General features: G+C 50.1%; 1 protein-coding gene across 8 annotated transcripts in view; it reads left to right on the top strand.

Annotated features, from left to right (window-relative positions):
• The window catches only part of antxr2a (ANTXR cell adhesion molecule 2a), a 78,491-nt gene extending 59,934 nt beyond the window's left edge, over positions 1-18,557 (top strand). For 5 of the 8 annotated variants that reach the window (XR_013658030.1, XR_013658031.1, XR_013658029.1 and 2 more), the window contains one exon: positions 16,474-18,557. Coding sequence is in view for 3 of the 8 variants with exons in the window: in XM_023958900.2 (XP_023814668.1) it covers positions 16,474-16,533 (60 nt within the window). In the remaining 5 variants the exon portion in view is untranslated. Of the gene's footprint in view, positions 1-6,723; positions 7,135-8,754; positions 9,176-16,473 lie in introns of those variants that run through there. The other 3 variants (XR_013658032.1, XM_078952387.1, XM_078952386.1) reach the window with 3 other exon arrangements.
• The last annotated feature ends 6,470 nt before the right edge of the window (positions 18,558-25,027 follow it).

The raw sequence follows: 25,027 nt of genomic DNA, 5'->3' as shown, positions 1-25,027 counted from the left end.
AGAGATGGTGGGTAAGGGTACTACGGTGGCGTGCAACTGTGTAAAAGTCAAGGACAGCAGCATTCATGATCCTGTCACCCCTTGGTGGCTTTATTCTGGATAATATCTTGTTCTCCTGTCAAAGTCCTGAATGCCCATAAAAGAACAAAGCACAGCTGGGGATGGAAAGGAATGGTTTAGGCAGAGGAGTGCCGGACGTCTGGGTGAAAGCCTGGTAGAGCTGAGGGGGGACTTCGTGGCATGAAGTGCTCACAAGGACATCTTTCAGGTGTGACTGGAGCTCTTCACAGATCATGGCCGAGCGCTAAAGCTTAAGGTCAGAAGATGGAGGTCTGTGGTATCAGGACTCACCTCAGGGAGATGGTTCTAAATCCAGAGCTGCTGGGCTTTAGCTGTGCTGACATGAGAAGCTTGTTTTTCAGAGGGTCTGTAAACCCCTGCAGCTGTCAGTGGAGAACTCTGATGGTTTTTGTTGGACAGAATTTGTGCAGCATTTATTTACTTTGGGGTTTTGACCCTTTTGGCCAGACGTTGTGTTGCTTAATCTGACCTAGAGGCCTGGTGCTACGTTCACGTCGGGCTCAGAAATGCGCATTCGAGCAACTACTTTCAATGAAAGTAAATGCACGTATGTGCGTGTTTTCAGGTTTCTATATATAAACAGGCTTTTATATATAGCTTCTAGATATAAACTCATAGCAACCGACTCAAGTCGTCAGCTGCTTTTTGTTTGCTGGGGTGTATCAGATCGATATGGAAATCTCCACAGATGTGTAATATTTTGTCTCCTCAATGATCAATTTTCCAAAGGTTGGCATTTCCCTGTTTTCATAAGGACACTGCCCACACATCACGACCAAATCCCAGTTCCTGATTGGTTCAAGTTCAGCTGGTTGCACTTTCAGTGTACGTTCAGTGAAAGCGCGGTTTGTACATGGAGCCAACGAACAGACTTGGGTAACAACACGTGAACACGGGGGTTTGAAGGCGGGTTTAGGGGCCTTTTCATAGACGTTTCATTGAAAGCAATGTGTTGGTATCATCATAGCTGTTTCTATACCAGATCTCGAGATGCAGTGGTCACCCGTTAAACAGGAGACCACGCCCCTTTTCATGCCTATGTTTGATTTAAAAGGTATTCAGAGGACAGAGAGGTTCCACCAGTGGAGGTGGAGCCTGTTTCAGTTGGGAGATGGACGGTTTTATCGGACAAAGTTTGGAACCGACTCAGTTTAGTAAGAAGCCCCGTGTGGTTTGTTTGGTGAACTGCTTTAGGTGTTGAATCCATCCCCCCCACCCCCCCGGTCAGCTGGAGGAAGCTTTTGTAGGACGAGGGTTAAACATAAGTTTACCTGAGTGAACTCTACTAAGGTGATGCTTTAGGTACCTGTGGAAAGCAGAAAGACTAACATTCACGCAGACTTTTATTTTCTGGTCAACTCTCCAAACCTGAACTGTCTTGTTTTTACAGCATCAGACTAAATGCCCCTCCCAGCCTGCTTTCTGCCCCCGTCGAGTGTGTGTTTGTGCGGTAAATGCCTGTTGTTGGTGTTCCGTGTGCGTGTTGCTGCTCATGTCTTCTGCACTCAGGTCACATTAACCCACTTCTCACAGTTTGCAGCTGATGTTAAAGAAGAAAGCAGAAACAAAGGCCTCCCTGCAGCGGCTGTAGCTTCAGGCGCTTTCACGCTGCTGTGTTTCCAGCACGGCTGGCCGCCGCTCGCTTTATTTACTGCCTGCATAAAATGCGGCGTGATAAGCATATTTTCCCAAGTACAGCTTACGAGATGCTTTATGTCCCGGCCTTTGCACCTGCAGCAGCGTCTTTCCAGCCTGTTGGTTCACAGCTCTGTAAATATCCAGCTTTCTGCGGCGGAATCAGGCTGGAGATGGATTTGGGCTGCGAGTCGTTCCTGGAGGCTCCAGCCATGAGCAGCAAGTGTTCAGGGGGGCGATGGAGACGAATCCGCTCAGCAGCCCTCCACAGAGGAAGGGAAAACTGAAGAAAGCTGCAGATGTTCATGAACCCCCACCCAAAAGAGGACCCAACACCAACCCATTCATCAGCGCAATCACCGCCTTTGTGTCTGTGATGAGACCCATTCACGCCTTTGCTTTACCTTTGCTGTGATTGCTCTTAATCACGTCAACTGCATGTTGTTCTGGCTGCGTGTTTGTGGCTGCTGCTGCTGCTGCTGCTGCTGCTGCTGCTGCTGCTGCTGCGTGTCATTAGCTGCAAATCTGCATCTTTAATTTGTTGATGGACAGCTGAGGAAGAGGAGGAGGACGCTGATCTTCCTCCGCTGATCACAGCTGTTGGATCAGAAATGAATTCCTGGCTGTTTTGTTGTTGTCGTGTGGCGAACTCACAGATGGACTTCTGGTTCGGTTCTGGACGTGCTTCCCTTCTTCCTGTCCGCACGCCGCTCCAGCTCCGCCCCCCACCCCCCAGCCTCCCCTAACACATCTTAAGCAGGCTCGATGCCAACCCCATTTCCTCCTGCATTAGACTCATCAGGGACTTTTAATGTGTGGCACCCTGTGGGACGGGGGCCACCCTGGCACGTGCACAACCCCCCCCCCCCCCCCCCCCCAACTTGACAGCTCTCTCCAATTACTGCCCTCCCTGTCGCATGGCCTGTGTCTCCGCTTAGAGCAGATCGCATGTGACCTCATCCAGCACGCCGCTCGTGGGCGGGGGCAGAGAGGCCTATGCGGGGCCACTACTGGCAAATGCACACGTGCACACACACACACACAAACACACAGTAAAGGAGCATCTTCTAGAAATTCTGTTTCCTGTTAAATATTCTTCATGACCTGGTTTCTGTTTCAGGCTGAGCGGTTTTACAGAATGAACGATTCTTGTTGGTCAGATTTGTGACAAGACTAAAAGATAAAAAAGGACCTAATTTTTGAATTTAAAACGTTTGAACACAGACATAAACATCAGTGGATCCACCTCTAGAGTGAAGCTTTCACTGCAAATGGAACCAGCAGGCTTGAGTCCCGGTGAACAGTAGAAACATGGATGCTTCACACACAGCAGCCATGGATCCTCCACAAACCCAGAGCTTCACCCAAAGCACCACTTAGTTCCTCTGCAGAAAAACTCTTCCAATGGTTCAGGACTGTTGTTCTGAGCTTCTAGTCTAATCCAGTTTAAACCCTCAGAGGTTGGAGGTCACACTACACAGCACTGAATCCACATGTGGATGTTTGGAAAATGCAGATTTATTTGAAATAGTCATGCATACATGACTTTTGATTCCCTGTAAATGCATTTAAAGTCAACTGTGTGAAGGTTTTATATCTTTTTTGGAAGACAAACGTCTCTTTTTTAATATACTTTCATTTTTCTCTGCCCCTATGTGCTGCACTTTGCTTGTAAATGAGTGTTTGAAGTTTGAATTAATTTCCAGTTTTGGAAAAACAAGCGTTGAATATGTTTTTATTATCAAGTAGATGATAAATCGAGGTCATTTGGGTGGTTTGATGCTTATTGGCATCACTAGGCCTCAAAAGGTCAGATCAATATGATCTATTTTTCTAGCTGTAACTGACATTTTCAAACCCTGACCAAAGATGGTCCTTTTGGTTTTGCAAAGCATTTTCCTGCAGAATCCTGCAGCACATTTAGTTCTTTAAGCAGAAAGATGTTTTCCTGCTTTTCCTGCGACTCATGAATGAGCATTGTTTGCACGTCTGCTGTCTTCATGTCATAGTTGCAGAGTGTACATTGGTTGCGCGATGCCACATTGCACCATTTCCATGTCCACATGAGTGTGTGACTTCCTGTTTTGAGGACCGGGGTCCCTGGCTGGGGAGCTCTACACACAAGCAGCCTTTATTCCTCGCAGCTTAGTGAAGGGAGGAGAGTTTTTGCCGGCGGAGCATTCAGACTCTTGTTGATGGGCCGGCCGCCTGCAGACATGAAGCTAGCTTATGTTTTGGTGCGGCCCCGTGCTTCTCTCTCCAGGAGGACGGTTGTGGCGCCGCCTCATAATGTAAAAGTACAGATGAGCCCAGCGGCTCTCTGTGGACGATGATCCGCCCTGGCACCCAGAAGGAGAATTAACAAATGGCTTCCTGTTTATTTCTGGTGCGTGTTTGGATCAGCCTCAGAAGGGTTGCACATGTTGTTGGAGACACAGAGCAGATGCAGACCCGCTTTCCTTTTGCTGCTTTTGCTGCCGCTTGCTTTTGTTTATTCCTGCCTAATGTCTTTGTGTGACCCCGGCAAGCCTATTTCTGTACCGTCAAGATTTGGTTCTCCAAAAAAAGCCTCACGGGAGGATTTTTGAGGAAGTCCCAAAAAGAATGTAACTTCACAGCAGAAGTCTCTTCACACCAGTAAAAGCTGTGACTAGTTCTTCCTACAAGCATCTGTTACGCAGCGCTCGCTCTGAAGAGGCTTTTATGAATGCGTCGCTCCACAAGCTGCCGCTCTGCGGCTGCATGCGGGGACGGGGGCAACATTTTGGTGGAACTGAGTTTGGCCCCACAGGCGGTGAACCGGCCCTCTGCTGGCTGACATGTTGGACCAAAGCACCTTTGTATCTGTGGGAGGGGGCGGTGCATAACCTGGCTGTGTGCTGCAGTCAGTCCATTAGCTGTGAACCCAGTTGTCCGACTGGAGTGGGTTGACTTGGACATCGCTTCAGCACATACCGGCCCAGAACCAATCTCTGTCTGATCCTGCTGGCAGGATCCTCCCACAGTCTCCCACTCCTATGATTATTTTATGCTTTTGAATTCTTTATGCCGCATTGCCGTGGCTCCCACCCCGCTACAGCAGAGCGCCGCGTTGGCCATACAGTACATTCACACTACAGTTATTTGGACGGCGCTCCGGCGTGGCTCTGTCCCGGTCCCTCCGTTGGATTCTGCTCGTCCATTAGTGCCATCTGTGCCTTCATGCGCCGTCTGTGAGGGCCCCGCCGACGCCAAAACGATTGGCATTTCTCTGGAACAACCAGAGGGACGGTGCCCAGAGCTTTTAGCTGCCAATGATGTGCACTTACTCTGACAAAACCAGCCAGGATGGTGATGGGGGGGCCAAAGCCAACAGGAGGCTCCGGCAGGAAACAGCTGCACCTCCAGGCCCGATGCCTCCGTGCTCAGGAGGGGCCGCCTCCCCACAACGTCGCTCAGGAGGGGCCGCCTCCCCACACCGTCGCTCAGGAGGGGCCGCCTCCCCACAACGTCGCTCAGGAGGGGCCGCCTCCCCACACCGTCGCTCGGGAGGGGCCGCCTCCCCACAACGTCGCTCAGGAGGGGCCGCATCCCCACACCGTCGCTCAGGAGGGGCCGCCTCCCCACAACGTCGCTCAGGAGGGGCCGCCTCCCCACACCGTCGCTCAGGAGGGGCCGCATCCCCACACCGTCGCTCGGGAGGGGCCGACTCCCCACACCGTCGCTCGGGAGGGGCCGCCTCCCCACACCGTCGCTCAGGAGGGGCCGCCTCCCCGTACCGTTGCTGTCCTTCAGACAGTGCTGTTCTAATCAGCGGCTGAAGGAGTGAGGAGGTAAGGAGGTGGAGCGGGCCGCTGTCTCACTTTCATGTTTGTGGACTTCAGTGGCATCATTTTAGAAATCCAGCTGCATTTCTGCACGTGCACCGTGTGCACGGTGTGCACAGTGTGCACGGTGTGCACTAGGATCTGTGCATCTTTCCTTTCATGTGATTCGATGCATATCTCCATACATGAACGGATGCATGAAGGATTCAGCTAACGTTGACCCAAGTCTTCCCTAAACAGATACACTGTAGATATTTATGATTGACGTTTAAAACTAGAAATGAAAACTCCTTTTAACAGAGAAACTCTTTTTTTTCTTACTGGTTCTTATTATTTGAAACCTTGAACACAACAGCTCCAAACATTAAAAACCTGAATTCTGGGTCTTTGAGACCGTTTAGTTTATTGTGGTTAGATAAAGTTATTTTTGGTTCAGGTGTTGTTTGAAGTTTGAACACGTAAGAGGAAGGGGGGCAGAATATATATATATATATATATATGTATATATATATATATATATATATGTATCACCTGATACTACGGTTACCTTCAAGGCCGCATCATATTTTTATAACTATCTTTTCCCTCCTCTGCTGCTGAGAAGCCACGCCCACCTGCATCGCCATAGTAACCTGGTCAAACTCCGTTGTGATGTTGGGAAGATGTCACGGGGTTGTTGGAGTTTCATCTCTGCTGCTTCTAGAGCCTAAACCGCTTTACAGACATACAGATTCACACAGCCACATCACCCAGTGACCAGCGGATGAAAAAGTAGTTCCTACCAACTGGGCCTCACCGGGACTAGATCTGTTTCTCATAAACAACTAGTTCACTGTAAATTGGCAAAGTGATGACAGTTTGAATTGTGTACCAATTCTACATGAGCTGCTGATATCCAAGGTAACTGCATTGAGCTTTTGATATGATGAAGTTTGCATTCTTTTAGATCTGATCCCCTTTCACAGGCTGGACACCCACTGAGCTCATTACTCCCCTGTTTGGGAACAAAAGAGAAAAAAAAGGATGTTTGGTCTGTGCTTGAACTGGAACATCTAAACAGTATTGGAGAGAGCTTTGTTAGTTTCACGGATGTCATGTTGAGCAGTAAAAACACAACTGACATTTCTAGAAGGACTGTGATCTTTTATGCAGCTATCTGTTGATATTGATCTGATGTCATGCCGTCTGCTCACTCCTCTAGCTAAAGAACAGGGCCTGTTACAGCAGAACACACCTTTCTGCCGTGATCACACGCAGCCATCTTCCCGTGAGTCTGCTGGTTGGTGAAGACTTGTTTTCCCTCCGTCTACCCGGCGACAGCAGACTCACCGCGTGCTCCTGTGAGTTTTATTCATCCCTTTACAATCGTCGAGATGCCAGAGTTGTCAGCGAGCGTCGTGTTTTTGGCCGGGTCTCAGGTGGCTCTGGTTTCCCAGCAGGCCAGATGGCAGCGCTGTGTGGGCAGCGTGCACGTGTGTGGACAGCGTGCACGTGTGTGGACAGGGGCTGTGAAAAGGAGGGCCAGCAGCCTGGTGGACTGCTCACACTCTGGCTGTGCCTCTGTGCCTGCGCAGCTGCGCCTGTCCCTCCAACTTGAACTTTTAATGTGTTCAATATGTGACACATGTCTGCAGGCCGAGCCCCCCCTGCAGCCTGCAGGGGGGGGGCAGCTCCGTCTGAAGGTCCTCGGCTCGTTTTGCTAAAAAGCCGTGGTTATCCTCTCACCACATCCCATCTATCATTCAGCGGTTGTTTGTGGAGCCGCGGTAACACGTCCATTATAATTCTCTTCTTCTGTGACGTCACTAAGCATTATTGACCAGTAAATAATGATTCCAAATAGTTGATAAGTCAACAATGATAGTTTTTATAAGTAGGTGTGGAAATGTGTCTGACATTATCTCTACATTGTCAAAACCTCCTGTAGTCCAACATGAAGCACAGGTGTTTTCTCAACGCAGCTTTCACTTATTGCAACAACAATAAAACACATTAAAATGAAACACATTCAGTACTATGCTGTACTGCAAAGTTCAAAGTACATGTTATAACGACGGTGTGGAGATGCTTCTGGGGTTTCTCTGAAGCTGCCTTCCCAGCGCTGAGACGCCGCTCTGAAGGACAGGAGGAGGCCGGAAAGCAGAGGACGGCTTCTGCAGAGAGAGATTTTCCCTCGTTAGCGTTCCACCAGCACAAACGGTTGACGGTCTTTGGTTTTTGGGGTTCAGCAACATATGACAGCATCTGCAAACGTGACACACATGTAATACAGCTTAGACAGTGCTGACTTCACACATGTTTTATACATGCAGACTATATGATCGCATGGTTACACTGCTGCTGTCTCCAGTTTCACTGCCACTATCTGCTGAAACACAGCAGTGCTGCTGATCTCCCCGGTGATGATGGTCTGTCTGTGGGTAGTTTGGGCCAGAGGTGGAAGCCGGACAGTTTGCAGAGACGGGGATATAAGGCAGCTGCAACGACTGGATGGCAGACGGTCCCTGATCAAAGGACGTACGGCAAACACTAGAGGTGTCATTTCAACTACCATTTGATTCATACCATAATTTGTGGTTGACTATATGGTTCCTACTCGAAAACACTTCACTGTCTTCTCTGCCCTAAAGTGGATCCAGATCCTCTTCATCCAAACTTCCAGACAGAAATTCCTGCTACTGAACAGTTTTCCAGATTCTTGGATTTCTTCCAGATCATCAAGTTAAATGAAATCTGTGTCCAAACCAACCAGTAAACTAGAATGAATGTCAAATCCATTCACATGTTAGTTTCCTAAAGTTCACCACTGTTGTTTTTCCACATCCAAAGAATCCAAAGGGAACATTCTTAGAACATTCTAGACACTGGATGGTCACATGACTTTATTCAAAGTCTGTCCACACATTGGACTGGAATGATGGACTGATCCGTGTTCATGACATCACACGTGTGTTGTCTGCTGTGATTGGTCGGTTTTTATATATTATATTAAATATTTTACAATAATTTTATAATCCAATTCTTTCATTTGGAAACTATTTTGTCCTGGTCGATCTGATTAACAACGTGCCTCAGACAGATTGATCTGGTTGGATGATAAGAATCTCCAGGAAAAAAAGGGGAAAATGTTCTGCTGACAGTGACCTTCAGCGTTAAATGACTCCGTTTAACGTTAACGAGCCTCAAGTCTGTAGTAAACTGTACTGTAGAGACGGTCTTCACGTGTGTGCAGGTAGCAGCTCAGCCACAGGTGGATGAGGAACATTTACTTCAGCAGGTTTGTCACCATTTCCCCAGAATGAGGCTTCAAAGGATTCTTTCTCTTTTGGACAATGTCAGAGCTCTGAAAAGGACAGATCCAGAGGCTGCACACGCTGAAGGTCTCACAGATCTGCTGCCTACGCTTCAGTCTATGCTGGAGAACCACGTCCAGACTCCACAGGAAACACCAGAATAAAGTTTTTCTTCTCCGGGATTCGAAGCAAATGTCAGTGTGTCCTAATGCACTGCAGCAGAAACACATGATCTCTCTTTTTCTGCTGCAAATGTCGTTGGACGTGAGACCAAAGCTGGGGGTCAGTTTGTATCTGAAGACCTCCTGAAACAGTGCACACCTGTGTGCACGCTGGGCGTGTGCACGTCCCCCAGGCCTTTGTCTGATGAACAGGCGTGTGTGAGAGAAGGCAGTCATGAGTGTTGCAGTCAACCTGTTGCTGTTGGATTAAGTAAACCCCAGATTAACTAAGCTGCTGTAAAGGCTGCAAAGCTCCAATCAGGAGAATCGACTCTGTTCTGGTGATAAAGTCCTTCAAAGCCCCAAGCTTATCACTGCAAAATAAGCATCTTGCAACTGGATTACAACTCTCATGCTTGCAAGTGTTTTCACGCTCCGGTCCAGATGGGAGATCCGTTCTGCAACCTAACTGAAGCTTCTTTCTTCATTTTTATTCTTTCATCTTGTGAAAGTGCCACATTTTATACAATCGCTTCCAAACTCAAGCCAACTCAAACATTTGGAAAGAACCGCTCCCAGTCAGCTGTCTTCTTTGCCTTTCCTCGTCTTCCTGAAACCCGGGGAGTCACTGGAGCTTGTCCCTGCTGGGGGGGGGTCTGCAGCTGCATATGATGTCACAGTGCTTCCTGTTTGAAGCTCTGCTGTGCGTCTGCGACAGGAAGTGCAGTTAACCTCTGCTGACCGCCGCAGAAACGGGCGCCTCTTCAGAAAGTGGAGGACTCTCATTACGCCAGGACACGCCCACCCCGCCCCCTTTAGCTTGTTCAGGGGTCAACTGAACAATGTGTTCATGTGTGTTATTATTGTCTCCTGTGTTTGATCTTTCCCCCTTTAGAAATCACATTTTCATAAAGCAGCCCCCTCCCATCACCTCCTGATCGATTGTCACAGCATCCCCAGCATCTTTAAACAATGATGATCCCGTTTTCTAGGACATAGTCTCTGCAGAGCGGCAGGAGTTCATTAGAAATTCACCTCTGAGTTGTGGGCGGGGCCAGAGACGTGCACGGGATCATAGAGGGGCAGGGGCTCAAATTCAGGAGAGGGCAGCACAAACACTGTCTTTTTGTCTTTTAAACAATATAGAAATTAAGATTTTTTTTAAATTTAAGTTCTAATAGAAACAGTCATGTGAGAAAATAAGGACACTATGAAAGTATTTCCCACATATGTGGACACAAACACATTTAATATCAGTTTGAACATCACAGATGGATCCAAGTGACAGAACTTTAATGAAGAATTTTTAAGCCTTAAGAAAACTTTCTATGAATGGAAGGAAATAATAATGAAATTTGAGAGGCTTCACACTGAAGAGACCTCAGAGGGACGGCTAGACGCCACGAAAGTGTCCCAGTGACACCAGCACAATTAGAGAACAGGAGGTCCAAACTCTGACCTCCAGGAAAATATGGATCTTTTTTCTATCAGTAGAATAATAAAGTAAGACACTAATATCTGAACATCTGATTATTTAATGAGGGTTGACTGTAACTTCTCAGCTATGTCACCTAAATGTCTTTAGTACACAAACTGGTCCTGTTCTATCGTCAAAGACAGAAGCTGCAGGTCAGGACCCCCCAGTAATGATAAAAGAAATGGGTATGATAGAATACCAGGGGGGGGGGTGTATTAATGTTAATAAAAACTAAGATGGGACAGAAAAACAGAGGGCACTTTTTTAACGGGAGGCAAAAACGGCAGGTGCTGATGCCCCCCCAGGACCCCATGTGTGCACGTGGCTGGGCGGGACTCCTGGTGCAGAGTGAGCCTGCCCTGACTGCCCATCATCCTTTGTCCTGTTAGGTTACAGCTCCTAACACCCCCAATCTGACATTAGATGACAACAAATCTCCTGGCAGTCCTGCTGTTCTGTCTGGCTCAACGTTTGCTAAACGTTTTGTTCAGACTTCATTATTGAAATGATTGACAGGCAGCACATTTTGACTAAGTTAGATCCAGGAGACCAATCAGAGACCCACTCCCATGAAAATAGAAGAGTTTAGCTGCTGCTGTGATGTTCCACAACACTGCTGTGGGTCAGGATGGGTCAGGATGGGTCAGGTTGGGTCGGGATGGGTCAGGTTGGGTCGGGATGGGTCAGGTTGGGTCAGGATGGGTCAGGTTGGGTCAGGTTGGGTCGGGATGGGTCAGGTTGGGTCGGGATGGGTCAGGTTGGGTCAGGTTGGGTCAGGATGGGTCAGGTTGGGTCAGGTTGGGTCAGGATGTGTCAGGTTGGGTCGGGATGGGTCAGGATGGGTCAGGATGGTTCAGGATGGGTCAGGATGGTTCAGGTTGGGTCAGGATGGTTCAGGTTAGGTCAGGAGGGGTCAGGATGGGTCAGTTTGGGTCAGGAGGGGTCAGGTTGGGTCAGGATGGGTCAGGTTGGGTCAGGATGGGTCAGGTTGGGTCGGGATGGGTCAGGATGGGTCAGGATGGTTCAGGATGGGTCAGGATGGTTCAGGTTGGGTCAGGATGGTTCAGGTTGGGTCAGGAGGGGTCAGGTTGGATCAGGTTGGGTCAGGAGGGGTCAGGTTGGGTCAGGATGGTTCAGGTTGGGTCAGGTTGGGTCAGGTTGGGTCAGGATGGTTCATGTTGGGTCAGGATGGTTCAGGTTGGGTCAGGATGTGTCAGGTTGGGTCAGGATGGTTCAGGTTGGGTCAGGATGGGTCAAGGTGGTTCAGGTTGGGTCAGGATGGTTCAGGTTGGGTCAGGTTGGATCAGGTTGGGTCAGGATGGGTCAGGTTGGGTCCGAATGGGTCAGGTTGAGTCGGGATGGGTCAGGATGGTTCAGGGTGGGTCAGGTTGGGTCAGGATGGGTCAAGATGGTTCAGGTTGGGTCAGGATGGGTCAGGATGTGTCAGGATGGGTCAGGATGGCTCAGGTTGGATCAGGTTGGGTCAGGATGTGTCAGGTTGGTTCAGGATTGGTCTGGTTGGGGCAGGTAGGTCAGGATGGTTCAGGTTGGGTCAGGATGGCTCAGGATGGGTCAGGTTGGTTCAGGATGGGTCAGGTTGGGTCAGGATGGGTCAGGTTGGGTCGGGATGGGTCAGGATGGGTAGGGTTTGGGTCAGGATGGGTCAGGTTGGGTCGGGATGGGTCAGGATGGGTCAGGTTGGGTCAGGATGGGTCAAGGTGGTTCAGGTTGGGTCAGGATGGTTCAGGTTGGGTCAGGATGGGTCAGGTTGGATCAGGTTGGGTCAGGTTGGGTCAGGATGTGTCAGGTTGGGTCAGGATGGTTCAGGTTGGGTCAGGATGGGTCAAGGTGGTTCAGGTTGGGTCAGGATGGTTCAGGTTGGGTCAGGTTGGATCAGGTTGGGTCAGGATGGGTCAGGTTGGGTCCGAATGGGTCAGGTTGAGTCGGGATGGGTCAGGATGGTTCAGGGTGGGTCAGGTTGGGTCAGGTTGGGTCAGGATGGGTCAGGTTGGGTCAGGATGGGTCAAGATGGTTCAGGTTGGGTCAGGATGGGTCAGGATGTGTCAGGATGGGTCAGGATGGCTCAGGTTGGATCAGGTTGGGTCAGGATGTGTCAGGTTGGTTCAGGATTGGTCTGGTTGGGGCAGGTAGGTCAGGATGGTTCAGGTTGGGTCAGGATGGCTCAGGATGGGTCAGGTTGGTTCAGGATGGGTCAGGTTGGGTCAGGATGGGTCAGGTTGGGTCGGGATGGGTCAGGATGGGTAGGGTTTGGGTCAGGATGGTTCAGGTTGGGTCGGGATGGGTCAGGATGGGTCAGGTTGGGTCAGGTTGGGTCAGGATGGGTCAAGGTGGTTCAGGTTGGGTCAGGATGGTTCAGGTTGGGTCAGGATGGGTCAGGTTGGATCAGGTTGGGTCAGGATGGGTCAGGTTGGGTCCGAATGGGTCAGGTTGGGTCGGGATGGGTTAGGATGGGTCAGGATGGGTCAGGTTGGGTCAGGATGGGTCAGTTTGGGTCAGGATGGGTCAAGATGGTTCAGGTTGGGTCAGGATGGGTCAAGATGTTTCAGGATGTGTCAGGATGGGTCAGGATGGCTCAGGTTGGATCAGGTTGGGTCAGGATGGGTCAGGTTGGTTCAGGATTGGTCAGGTTGGGGCAGGTAGGTCAGGATGGGTCTGGATGGGTCGGGTTGGGTCAGGATGGGTTCTGTGCAGCACCGCTAGAAGGACCGCAGGAATCTGACAGATGTTCTTCTTCAGAGTCTCTGCTGGGTTTTCAGCAGCTCAGAGGGTTTGTTCTCCAGGCCAGCTGGACTCCTACAGATCTGAAGTCTGCAACCTTCTCTACATTTTACCCGTGGATGAAAGCCAAGATCTGAGGGAGGAGCAGGTTGTTCTCCTTACAGCGGCTTCATCCCTGTAGGCCTCCTCATCCTCTTCCCTGATGAGTCCCACTACTGTGGTGTCATCCGCATACGTCCCAATGGTTGCTGTGGTAGGTGGAGGCATGTAGAGCGGGGGCTCAGCCCTGTGGGGAGGGAAAGGGTCCTAGCCAAAAAACAGCCACCAGCTTGCAGGGAAGGATCATATTGAAAGAAGCTGAAATCTACGAAGAGCATCCGAACGCAGCTCCCCTTCTGCTCCATGTGGGATAGTGCAGCATGAGGGGCCATGGCTTCAGGGAGGGGGGGGGCAGAGACCTCTAGTATGTTTGTGACAACCCTGGACTGAAGGAAGGGACACCTGAGCCCAGGCGCTAAAGTCGGCGAAGGCCAGACCGCCACGAATCAGAAAGCCAGAGGAGAACGGAGTGGAGGAGGGCCGGTAAAATGTAAAAAAGCGATGAATCAGCGTACCTGAAGATGAGGAAGGTCTCCCACCAACCCCCCCCCCCCCCCCCCCCCCGCCCTGTCTGTCAGCCAATACATCAGTAGTGCGTCATGGCGAAACGGCGGCCCCCGCTTCAGGGACGCCGCTCCCTGCCAAGCCCATCCTCGTCCAGCGGGGAGCAGGGCAGCTGGAACGGGTTTGACCGTCTTGTGCTGCACCTGTTTCCCAGCCATGACCCCCCCCTCCAGCCTGGCCTGGCATCTCTGAGAGCCTTTGCTCTGCTGCCCCCCGCCAGAAAAACATCAAAATCCACTAAACTTAGCCACTTTGATGGCTGCAGCCAAAACAGCATCTGATGTGCCTTATTTGTTGACTGTGTGAGATTAGCGGCAGAGGGGACACGCTGAGGGGCTTACCGCTCAGCCGTGGAGCTCAGCCTCCACCCCCCCACCAAATACCCCCATGCCTTGCCAAAGAGCAAGGAAATGAAATTCCCCCGCTTGTCCAAAGACCTTCTCACAGTCGCTCTTTGCTTGTAATGCTCTGGAGCCAGACAGCAGAGCAGAGACAAGCCACCGCGCACTCATGCATGGAGCGCACGTCTGTCTCACACTCATGCATGGAGTGCACGTCTGTCTCACACTCATGCATGGAGTGCACGTCTGTCTCACACTCATGCATGGAGTGCCCGTCTGTCTCACACTCATGTATGGAGTGCACGTCTGTCTCACACACACTCATGCATGGAGTGCACGTCTGTCTCAGACACACACTCATGCATGGAGTGCACGTCTGTCTCACACACACACTCATGCATGGAGTGCACGTCTGTCTCACACTCATGCATGGAGTGCACATCTGTCTCTCACACACACACTCATGCATGGAGTGCACGTCTGTCTCACACACACTCATGCATAGATAGTGCACGTCTGTCTCACACACTCATGCATGGAGTGCACGTCTGTCTCAGACACACACTCATGCATGGAGTGCACGTCTGTCTCACACACACTCATGCATAGATAGTGCACGTCTGTCTCACACTCATGCATGGAGTGCACATCTGTCTCACACACACACTCATGCATGGAGTGCACGTCTGTCTCACACACACTCATGCATAGATAGTGCACGTCTGTCTCACACACTCATGCATGGAGTGCACGTCTGTCTCACACACACACTCATGCATGGAGTGCACATCTGTCTCACACACACACTCATGCATGGAGTGCACGTCTGTCTCACACACACTCATGCATGGAGTGCACGTCTGTCTCAGACACACACTCATGCATGGAGTGCACGTCTGTCTCACACACACACTCATGCATGGAGTGCACGTCTGTCTCACACTCATGCATGGAGTGCACATCTGTCTCACACACACACTCATGCATGGAGTGCACGTCTTTCTCACACACACTCATGCATAGATAGTGCACGTCTGTCTCACACACTCATGCATGGAGTGCACGTCTGTCTCACACACACACTCATGCATGGAGTGCACGTCTGTCTCACACTCATGCATGGAGTGCACATCTGTCTCACACACACTCATGCATGGAGTGCACGTCCGTCTCAGACACACACTCATGCATGGTGTGCACGTCTGTCTCACACACACTCATGCATGGAGTGCACATCTGTCTCACACACACTCATGCATGGAGTGCACATCTGTCTCACACACACTCATGCATGGAGTCCATGTCTGTCTCACACTCATGCATGGCCGTCATGCACACTTGCCTATACACTGAGGTCATACACTTCCTGCTATGATTGTCCACTAATCTCCGCCCACCATGCACACCTTGTCATGCACTCCCATCATGCATGGCTGCTCTTATAGGCCCGCCATGCTTCCGCTGTTCTGCAGTGTGCAGACCGTGTGAAGTCTGGACTCCAGTTATGCAGAAATGATCCAGAAGCACACTTTCATTAAAAACATGGAGAGCGGGGTTGTAACGGTGAATTGATGGATCCAACCAGATCAATTTGCCTGAAATAAGTTGTTAATCCGTTTGAATCAAATCGACTTGTTTGTTTGGACACAGATTTCATTTAACTTGATGATCTGGAAGAAATCCAAGAATCTGGAAAACTGTTCAGTAGCAGGAATTTCTGTCTGAGTCTCACTGCTGGAAGTTTGGATGAAGAGGATCTGGATCCACTTTAGGTCAGAGGATCAGATCCTTGTTCAAATGAATTGTTACAGGCCTCGTAGAAAGTGAGTTGAATCTGGAGAGACTGGCACACATGCACTGAGGACTTTCAGGTTTCATGGAGCGTGCACGTGTGCACACACTCTGCAGTCAGGTTTGTGCTTCCTGTTTAATGGTGAAGGCGAGTGAGGACCGGCTCGAAGTAGCGTCCTGAATCAGAGAGGAGAGAGGCGGGCTGCAGAGATTCGCTGTGTGAGAGCTCCCTCTTGGTGTCAGAACGACTACTGTGCTGCTGCACACACACACACATAGAGACACACAACAGAGGAAGGTGGGTCTTTGTGGTGGAAACTACAGATTTGCTTTGAATATTTCTAGAACATTTGGGTTTTCTGAGCCGCTTCATTCTAGCACATTTGGCCAATCATGAAGGATTCCTGTCTACCATCTGACTTTATTGTGTTAAGAGAATAAACGTGAGAAAAACGGAGCTCTGCTCTTCTGTTTGTGTGGTTTCAGGGCCGCTGCATGAACTTCAGCCGCGTGCAGCAGCGGGGAGGAGCTGCAGACGTCTGCTGATCGCCGCCGACCACAAGACACTTTTATTCCTGCCGCTGAAGCCGCTTCCTGTCCGCTCCTTCTGCTTCTGCGGTGTCCCTTCTCTGAAGCACAAACGCTCATTAACTTATTTATCCTCTTTTTGATACCAGCCGTTTCTGGCCTTGTTTGTTCTGACAAAGAGATAAAAAAACCAGCAGAAAGCGCCGCAGAACTCAGCTCTCAGTTCCGGTTAGCTTCTCGTGCGCACCAAAGGCTTAACATATTCTGACCATATTGTGCCTTCTGTGAGGAACCTGATTTCATGGGCACAGACGGAAGCTCTCCTAAAAAAACACCAGGGAGAGGGGCTGTTTGCCTGTGGCGGGAAGTGGGACTAATCCCAGTGGGCCTCACAAGTACTGAAGTCCGCCGCCTTTTGGCGATGTCTCATTTCCACTCCTCTCCAACTTCAGCCCGCCGGCTGCCCTTCCACTGGCTTCTCCTGTCATTTCATCCCGCAGACGTGCACACGCATGACAAATTGTAGACAGGACGCCCCAAGGTGTTGGAAGGCACCAAGACTTTGCCCTTTAGTTTTTTTCCCTCCGTTTCTGAAGACACCTTCCTTTCATTATGCACTCGGGACAAGGAAATTAATAGAGCGTTATCGGACCGCGGGACAGCCTCCTGACCAGGACCGTCTCCAGCTCCGTTTGAGGGATTGATGCCTTCCAGACCTTGACATGGTGCCTGGTGCTTTTTTTGCCCCGTTTCAGCGCAGTCTGCTCTCTGCTCAGTTAGGCGTGGCACATCACGGCTCATAAACAGAAGAGCTTCCATGGTGGCGTCCTCAGAGCTCCAGGCCTCCAGTCGCAACTCTTTCCCAATATCAAAGTTTAATTAAAATAATTAAAGGCAACAGCAGGCAGCAGCCTGTGAAGACCTGGCTGTCTCCTTTTTATGCCTTTTGACTTTGAATGACCCACAACGGCTCCATCCCAGAGGAAAAGAGGGCAGCCCGCCGCTCTGATGCCGCACGCCGCCCACAACGCAAACCCAAAGCAGCGGATGCGACGGACGGATAAGTATTGTTCATGTCCAGAAATGATTGCCCCCCTTCTCCCTCAGCCCAACGTCAGGGGCGTACATGTAGATGAACGGCGCTGTCACCGTGCCGATCCCACATGATGTTATTGTGAGCAGGAAGGTGGTGGGGGGCTGAAGAAAAAGGCTCGAATGATCCAGTCACTTCGGATCCCGGACTTCAGAGGCAGAATGGATATTCGAGTGGAAACCTGACAAAGCGTGCCGGCTTTGACGGGAAGCCGTATAGACAATGACCAGTGGCTGGGTCAGTGGGATGTCTCCGTGCACGAAGGGGAGCTTATCAAATGACACTAAAAATAAGTTCAGCAACCATCAACTTCCAGGGGGAGCGGCGTACATTTGGAGGGCGCCAGGGTGCGCCAGGCGGGCGGGCGGGCGGGGAGCGTCTCACCGGCTAATTATTATTCCTTTGTTTCTCCTCCATGCTGATTGGACAGACACGTGCTTCCAGATCGGATCCTCAGGGGGGCGCTGGTGTTTCCCGACCCCAGCGCGCTCAGCCTCGCATGTTTTCACAGGTTGCTTCTGTGGCGCCGTCAGGCTCTGTCGCCAAAGCGGCAGCAGTCTAGCTGCAGCCACGAGGCTTCTCCACGGCAGGCGCAGCACGCGGCGCGTCACCGCCACACGCCGTCTCAGGTTTCTGCACGCCACCCCCACCAGTGCGGCAGCACGGTTTGGGTACAAGCGGAAAAAGGAATGAATCTGGGCCATTTTTCTATGCTGTTTCTAATTCAGAGATGACCTTTGACCTTTGGTCAACTTTTCCACATGCTAGCTTCAGTCTGATGCTTTTCTGTCATGAGCAGAAGCGATTCCTGACGGTTGGCGTGTTTTGAGGCGCCGTAAGGAGCTGCAGAGCCTCGACGCCTCTCTGACGGCGTTCCGTCAGTTCATGGCTGTTTTCAGTCACACTTCCTGTTTGCATTTCTGTTTTGGCCAATAAAAACTCCACACCAGCTGAGGCTCTTTTGTGTTTCTGCTCGGCGTGTCGTTGGGACAGCAGGAGCTGCCGTCTGAAGACTTCCAGCTCCTTCAGGAGCTTCTGCCTATTGATTCACTTTTGTTTTTGAATTTTTGGAACTGGAGAGGCTTAAAAAAAAGCTTCAGCTGCAAAGATCTCTCAGACTTTGAAGAACTTGTCAGATTTTGGGTTTTGTTGGCATCTTTTAAACCTCCAGTGATGCAGAATCCAGTGCTCAGCTTTTTCACTTGAAGTCGGTTTGTCCATCAACACAAATAAAGTTCATTTGAAGGCTTTACTGCAGCTGTTCTTAGTTCTGAAACGTATTCAGATCATTCAGCATTTGTTTCCCATCATGCAGCCTCACAGGCTCTTATTTTTGGTCCCTACATTTCTTTACATTGTTTTATTTTCCATTTTTGTGTTTTTTCTCTCCAGGGAAAAAAGGATTTTGTGAATCTGGAAAAGTATTCCGTTTTTTTCTTTAGTTTAAGCCTCTAAGTGGAATAATGGAGCTCGTTCTGTTGACGTGGGTCTAATTTAAATATGGAAATAATACGTTTAATGTGTGAAAAACAACCAACATTTTCTATGAAACAACACAAAGGTTATATCTATGCAGACAGGAAGGAGTTTCTCCTTTTATTCTCCGTCACGTAGCTGAGGTGGTTTTTCTAAAAGCCTTTTTAGGAAACAGGCGCGGCGTCCCGGTCTGTGGCTCATCTTTAAGGCGCTGCTGGCACGTCTGCGGCGTCTGAGACGGCGTTCTGAGCTGAGTTTTCACAGCATGGAGCTGCAGAGCATAAATCTGAACTGTCGTCTGACAATCACAGGGAAAACAGAGCAGCAGATGACAGTGACATCACTGTCTGCTGCTCTGGCAGGATTCCACTGTGCTTCATTTCAGGACCAGATCCAAACCTTCACACCTTCATCATTGCAGAAGAGGAGGAAGGCCTGAACGCTTCCGCTGCAGAGGGAGGCTGTGAAACACTCAAAGATGAAGGAAAGGACGCCGTCACACAGCAGATCCCCCTCATGACTTCAGACAGGAACCAGACGCTGGTTTGTCTGATCGTAGCTCGCCCCCCCCCCCCGATCAAATCCCAACTCACCTCCAGGACAGAGTCCAGAGAGTGACAGAGGGAGAACCAGAAACGCTGAGCTAAAGCCACAAAGCATTTGGACCCCAGAAAACGTCTGCCTGTCCGTCCTCAGAGCGCCGCCGTCCAGCTGAAACGCTCCCAGAACAAAGCAGCACACGGCCTGCCGACAGAAACAGGAAGGAGGAAAGAGGCTGACTGACCCCAAAGATGTCGAGAAACTGGAAACATGATTTCAGCGGCAGAGACGCTCGTTAACAGCAGGCTAACGGAGTCTGGGGGAGGAACCCTAGAGAACGGCGTTGGGGACTCTTGATGCTGCTGAGGATGAGGATGATGATGGTGATGAAGATGATAAGGATGAAGATGATGATGCTGCTGATGATGATGATGAAGATGAAGATTGTGATGATGCTGCTGCTGCTGCTGATGATGGTGATGCTGCTGCTGAATGATGATGAGGATGAGGATGGTGATGATGCTGCTGCTGCTGATGAAGATGATGATGCTGCTGCTTGATACTGCTGCTGATGATGATGAAGATGAAGATTGTGATGATGATGATGATGCTGCTGCTGAATGATGATGATGAAGATGAAGATTGTGATGATGATGGTGATGCTGCTGCTGAATGATGTCGATGATGAGGATGGTGATGATGCTGCTGCTGCTGTTCTGCTGCTGACACGTCTTCCTCCTGCAGATCTGGGTGTGTGTGTGGGGGGGGGGGGGCAGATGAACACTGAAAGCAAACTCCCAAATCCCGGCTGAGCTCTGCCTCAAGTTTGTGTTTTTGGCGTTGGATGGCGACGGTTTAGCTGCATCAAACCCTCCGCCGGCGGCCATGGCTAGACTTTAGCAGTTGTCGGGCCGAAACCGTCTGGTTGCCGCACCGCTGGGTCGCGCCTGGCCACCTCAAACGCAGACTGTTAGAGTCCACGTTTGATGATGAAAACCGCTGCACCTTTGACTGTAACGGAGAACTGGACTGAGCCGGTGTGATGTCATCCATGGAACACTGTTCACCTCCAGCTCCAACCTAGTCGAGTCAAGTCAGTCGCCATTTCTTTGCAGTGCGGACGTCAATATGAACCAGAAATGGTTGGTCTGAGTCAACATTTCTATGCCAAACACTGTCTCCAATCAGGTGTGAGCTTGTTGGAAGGCCACACCCCTACCACTGAAATTGGAAGTGGGAAAATCTGTCAATCAAACCTTTTGAATGTTGAATGTGAGACCACATGTTTTGGGTCAGTTTAAATCTCGCGATTATCAAGAAGACGTTAAAAAAGTATCAGATCCAGAAGGGTTCTTTTCTATTTCTTTTACTGTAGAAATATGTCATATAGAAGTTAAGTACCAAAAAGTACCAAAAAGTGATAATGCACACTTTTAAGGCCATTATACCATGGTCACTTACAAAAGAAATAAATATTAGTAGATAAATATTAGTAGTTCCAAAAATGGACGTCAGATTTGCTGCATTTTATTACCTTTATGTCAGAATTTACCATAAAGAGGAGCAGCATTTCCAGATAACATGCAGGGTTGAACGTTGAATGAAAAGGAAACGTAAAGGGGAAAAAAAAAATAAAGAAATGATCAAAGATGACCATAAACAGAGACGGGTATCGAACTAGCGAGCTTCTGCACCAAGGATTCCCAATGGATTTCAATGGAGGCAAAAATCCTGGAAAATCTGGAAAAGTTCAAGGATTTGAAGAACCAGAAGTCAAAGCTGGAAAAAGCTGCAAGAGTTGAACATTTGGATAGTTGGATGGATACAATAAATGAAACATTGTAGGAATTAAGCAGCAAAACATGGAGGAAGATACTAGAATAAAGAGGAAAACAATGAAGGCTTTATAACATTCAACCAATAATATACCCCCCCCCCCCCCCCTCTATCATTCTCTATATTCCTTTGCAGTTCCATGGTGTTGGGTTACAGTCTGACTCCACCGTTGGCTGTTTGGTGTTCGGTTAGGCGACGCGTCTGACGTCCCTCCTGATCCCAGAGACGGGAACGTCTGCATGCGGACAGTAGAGCCCCCCTCCACTGTTTCTAATGCTGGGGAGGAAGACCTCAGAGATGGGGGGGGTTCAACGCCTGCACTGTGTGGCCCCCCCTCCACAGAAAGTTCAGGCTGCTCAGAGAGGTTCCTGCTAGCTATGAAATAATGACGGCACAACCTGTGTGCTCGTTAAGTGGGACAGCCCAGCTCACCTGTCCGGCCTGGGGGGTCGGCCGCCGTCTGCTAATGACAAACCTTCAGCAAAGCGGCCGTCCGCTCACGGCGGGCCTTCTCCACACGGGCAGCTGCGGTCACTTCTGCTCCATGTCTGAACCTGTTCTGACCCGGCACCCTGACTAACAGACCCCCCCCCCAGCCAGGGGAGCTCAACCAGCCTGCGCCGCCCCGGCCCGCAGGGGGGGGGCTGCTCCACATCCAGGTCCAGTCACCTTGCAGGCAGCGCCGCGCTCTGTAATGAAGGCAGAGGAGGAGTTTGACTGCAGGTGTTTGTGTGCAGTCATGTCACATGACGCGGGGGGAGGGGGGCAGCAGACCCCCCCCCTCCAGCAGATGTTTGGAAATGGTGCTAATGCCGTCCATCATGTCTGAGGTCAACCAGCTGTGAGACGCTGAGGCGGCGTCGGTGAAACAAGCTGCTGGGTCCAACGCCGCTGACGGTCTGCTTCATGCAGAACCGCTCACTGAACCGGAACCAGGACCGCTCACTGAACCGGTACCAGAACCGCTCACTGAACCGGAACCAGAACCGCTCACTGAACCGGAACCAGAACCGCTCACTGAACCGGAACCAGAACCGCTCACTGAACCGGAACCAGGACCGCTCACTGAACCGGTACCAGAACCGCTCACTGAACCGGTACCAGAAGGTCCGGCTCACACGGTCTGCTTCATGCAGAACCGCTCACTGAACCGGAACCAGGACCGCTCACTGAACCGGAACCAGGACCGCTCACTGAACCGGTACCAGAACCGCTCACTGAACCGGTACCAGAAGGTCCGGCTCACACGGTCTGCTTCATGCAGAACTGCTCACTGAACCGGTACCAGAAGGTCCGGCTGGCATCCCGACGTGCGCCGCGTGTACGAGTTCCTCAGAGGAACACCTACACGTATCCATTTAGTGGTACATTTTCAAACCGTTGAACTAAATCTAGAGAGACTCTGTGTTTTAGTTGATCAGTTTAGTGTTTTAGTTCATCAGACGTTTACAGAGCAGAAAGGAAGGGTGGTGGAGCGGTTAGCCCACTTGCCCTTTGGCCGATTCAAGACCCGGCCGGGTCCCTCCTGTGTGGAGTTGGCATGTTCCATGGATGGCAGTAGATAATGAAAATTATACTAAAATCTGGAGAAAAAAACAAAAGTCAAGAGCTTTTGTTGTTTAAGCCCCTCCCCTTCTGCCTCTTTTTACTCACAAATCTATCCATCCATCTTCTCAGCCCACCGTGTCCCTTCCGGGGTCACAGGGTCGCTGGAGGCTCAAGAGGGTGGAGGGGGGCTTACCCTGGACAGGTCGCTGCAGCTTTATTAAGGATATTTTACCTCTTAGAAAATTCCTTCTGATGCGGTTCCCGCCATGTGTTGAAGTGTCCTTGGGCAAGACACTGAACCCCACATCACTCCTGCTGGTTTTAGGCTGGCGCCGGTTTCTGGCAGCAGAGCCGCCATCAGTGTGAGAATCGGAGTGTGACTGTGAAGCACTTAAGGCCTTTAAGGAGGATAAGTGATATATGTAAGGGTTAATGGCCGACAAAGTGTGCATTATCACTTTTTAACGCACTTCGTGGAAGCCAGATGCTTCCGCGAAGTGCGTTAAAAAGTGATAATGCACACTTTTAAGGCCATTATACCATGGTCACTTACAAAAGAAATAAGTATTAACCAGTTTTTTGTCCCTAATTCTTGTTTTTTTTCGCGATTTGGATCACTTTTTTCACAAAAACGCACTATTTGTTTCGTGGTGCAGCGCGTTGTCTAGGAAACATGACAAGGCGTCGCACAACCGCTGCAGTCAAGATACGGCAATGTATATACAGTATATGCTGATCGTCCCGATGGGTTAAATAAAGCATCAGTTCAGAGGGAAAGTTCTCCTCTTACCGCTTGTTTTTGTCCAGATGAAGCTAAAGGTTGTTGTAAAGAAGCAGCGCAGTGATACGAAACATTTAAGCTGGGTGACCGGAACTACTTTTTTAGGCGTGGTCGCTTTTTATCACTTTTTAATGCACACCCAGCAGCCAATCAGAATAGAGTATTCACCCGGACCATGGTATAAAAGTATATTCGCATTCAAGTACATATGAGTATATGTTTTAGTACATATAAGTATATATTTAAGTACATACGAGTAGACGTCATTCTCCCGTTGAAGTGTGTTTTTGTTTTTAACAGAATCAGAATTATTGATTGACATTTGGGCGGCTCAGGACAACCAGAGGACGTCAAACGTGCAATAATGAGGGGCAGTTCCAGCGGGTAAATATGTCATTAATACACAGAGGGGTAATTATAAAAGCAACGAGGGTAAAGTTCAGAATAAGAAGTAAAAAGTCTTCAGTCTGTTTTAAATGTAGCCACATCATCTGGATGTTTTGGGGTTTCTAGTATCTCCTCTGGAAGTGCCCCCCCCACACACACACCACCCCAGCAGGGATTTTAGGGGGGGGCGTGCAGACTTGAATGGCTGTTTACAGGCTGAGCTGCAGAGCTGGCTGGGCCCAGCAAACACAGCCCTCCCACACTCCCGGCGCCACTTCCCTCCCTGCCTGGCGCCGTTTAACATTATGATATTTTCTCGGTGTTTGCCCATGGATGATGAGGCTCTCATTGCTATGCATGCGCCAGATGAATCATAAACCTATACCATATGCCGTCACAATTTGCTGATGGGCCCAAGCTGTTTTGGTGGATATAAAATCTGGGGATTATGGAGGCTTGATCCTCTGTGAATGAGGGGAGAATCAGCAGACGAGGAGAGAAAGGTGGAGGCCGCCGGCTGCTCTGCTGCTCCCGAACCGCTGAGCCTGGAGGAGATCCGGGTTTCTGACCCACAGCTCCCACCTCATCCAAGGCCTCTGGTTATGACGGTCACCTGCTGTTGGTTGGTGTGCACCAGGTAGCAGGGATTCCCTCTCTGTCAGTCAGTCGCACACGGCTCCATCAGGTCCTCCCTCGGTGAGCGCCAAAGCTCCCAGTTCAGGAAGACAACAGGTGAGTCCGTCATTCCCGTTGTTTACCCACAGCAGGAATTAAAAGCTTAGGCTGCATAAGTACCAGCTATTGTTGTTGTCTCTGAATACCTGAAATCTTCACAAAAATATCAGGCGGGG

This window comes from Oryzias latipes, chromosome 9, assembly GCF_053564925.1.
Source record: "Oryzias latipes strain Hd-rR chromosome 9, Olatipes_Hd-rR_3.1".
NCBI lineage: Eukaryota > Metazoa > Chordata > Actinopteri > Beloniformes > Adrianichthyidae > Oryzias > Oryzias latipes.
This window is presented reverse-complemented; position numbering and strand designations above follow the sequence as displayed.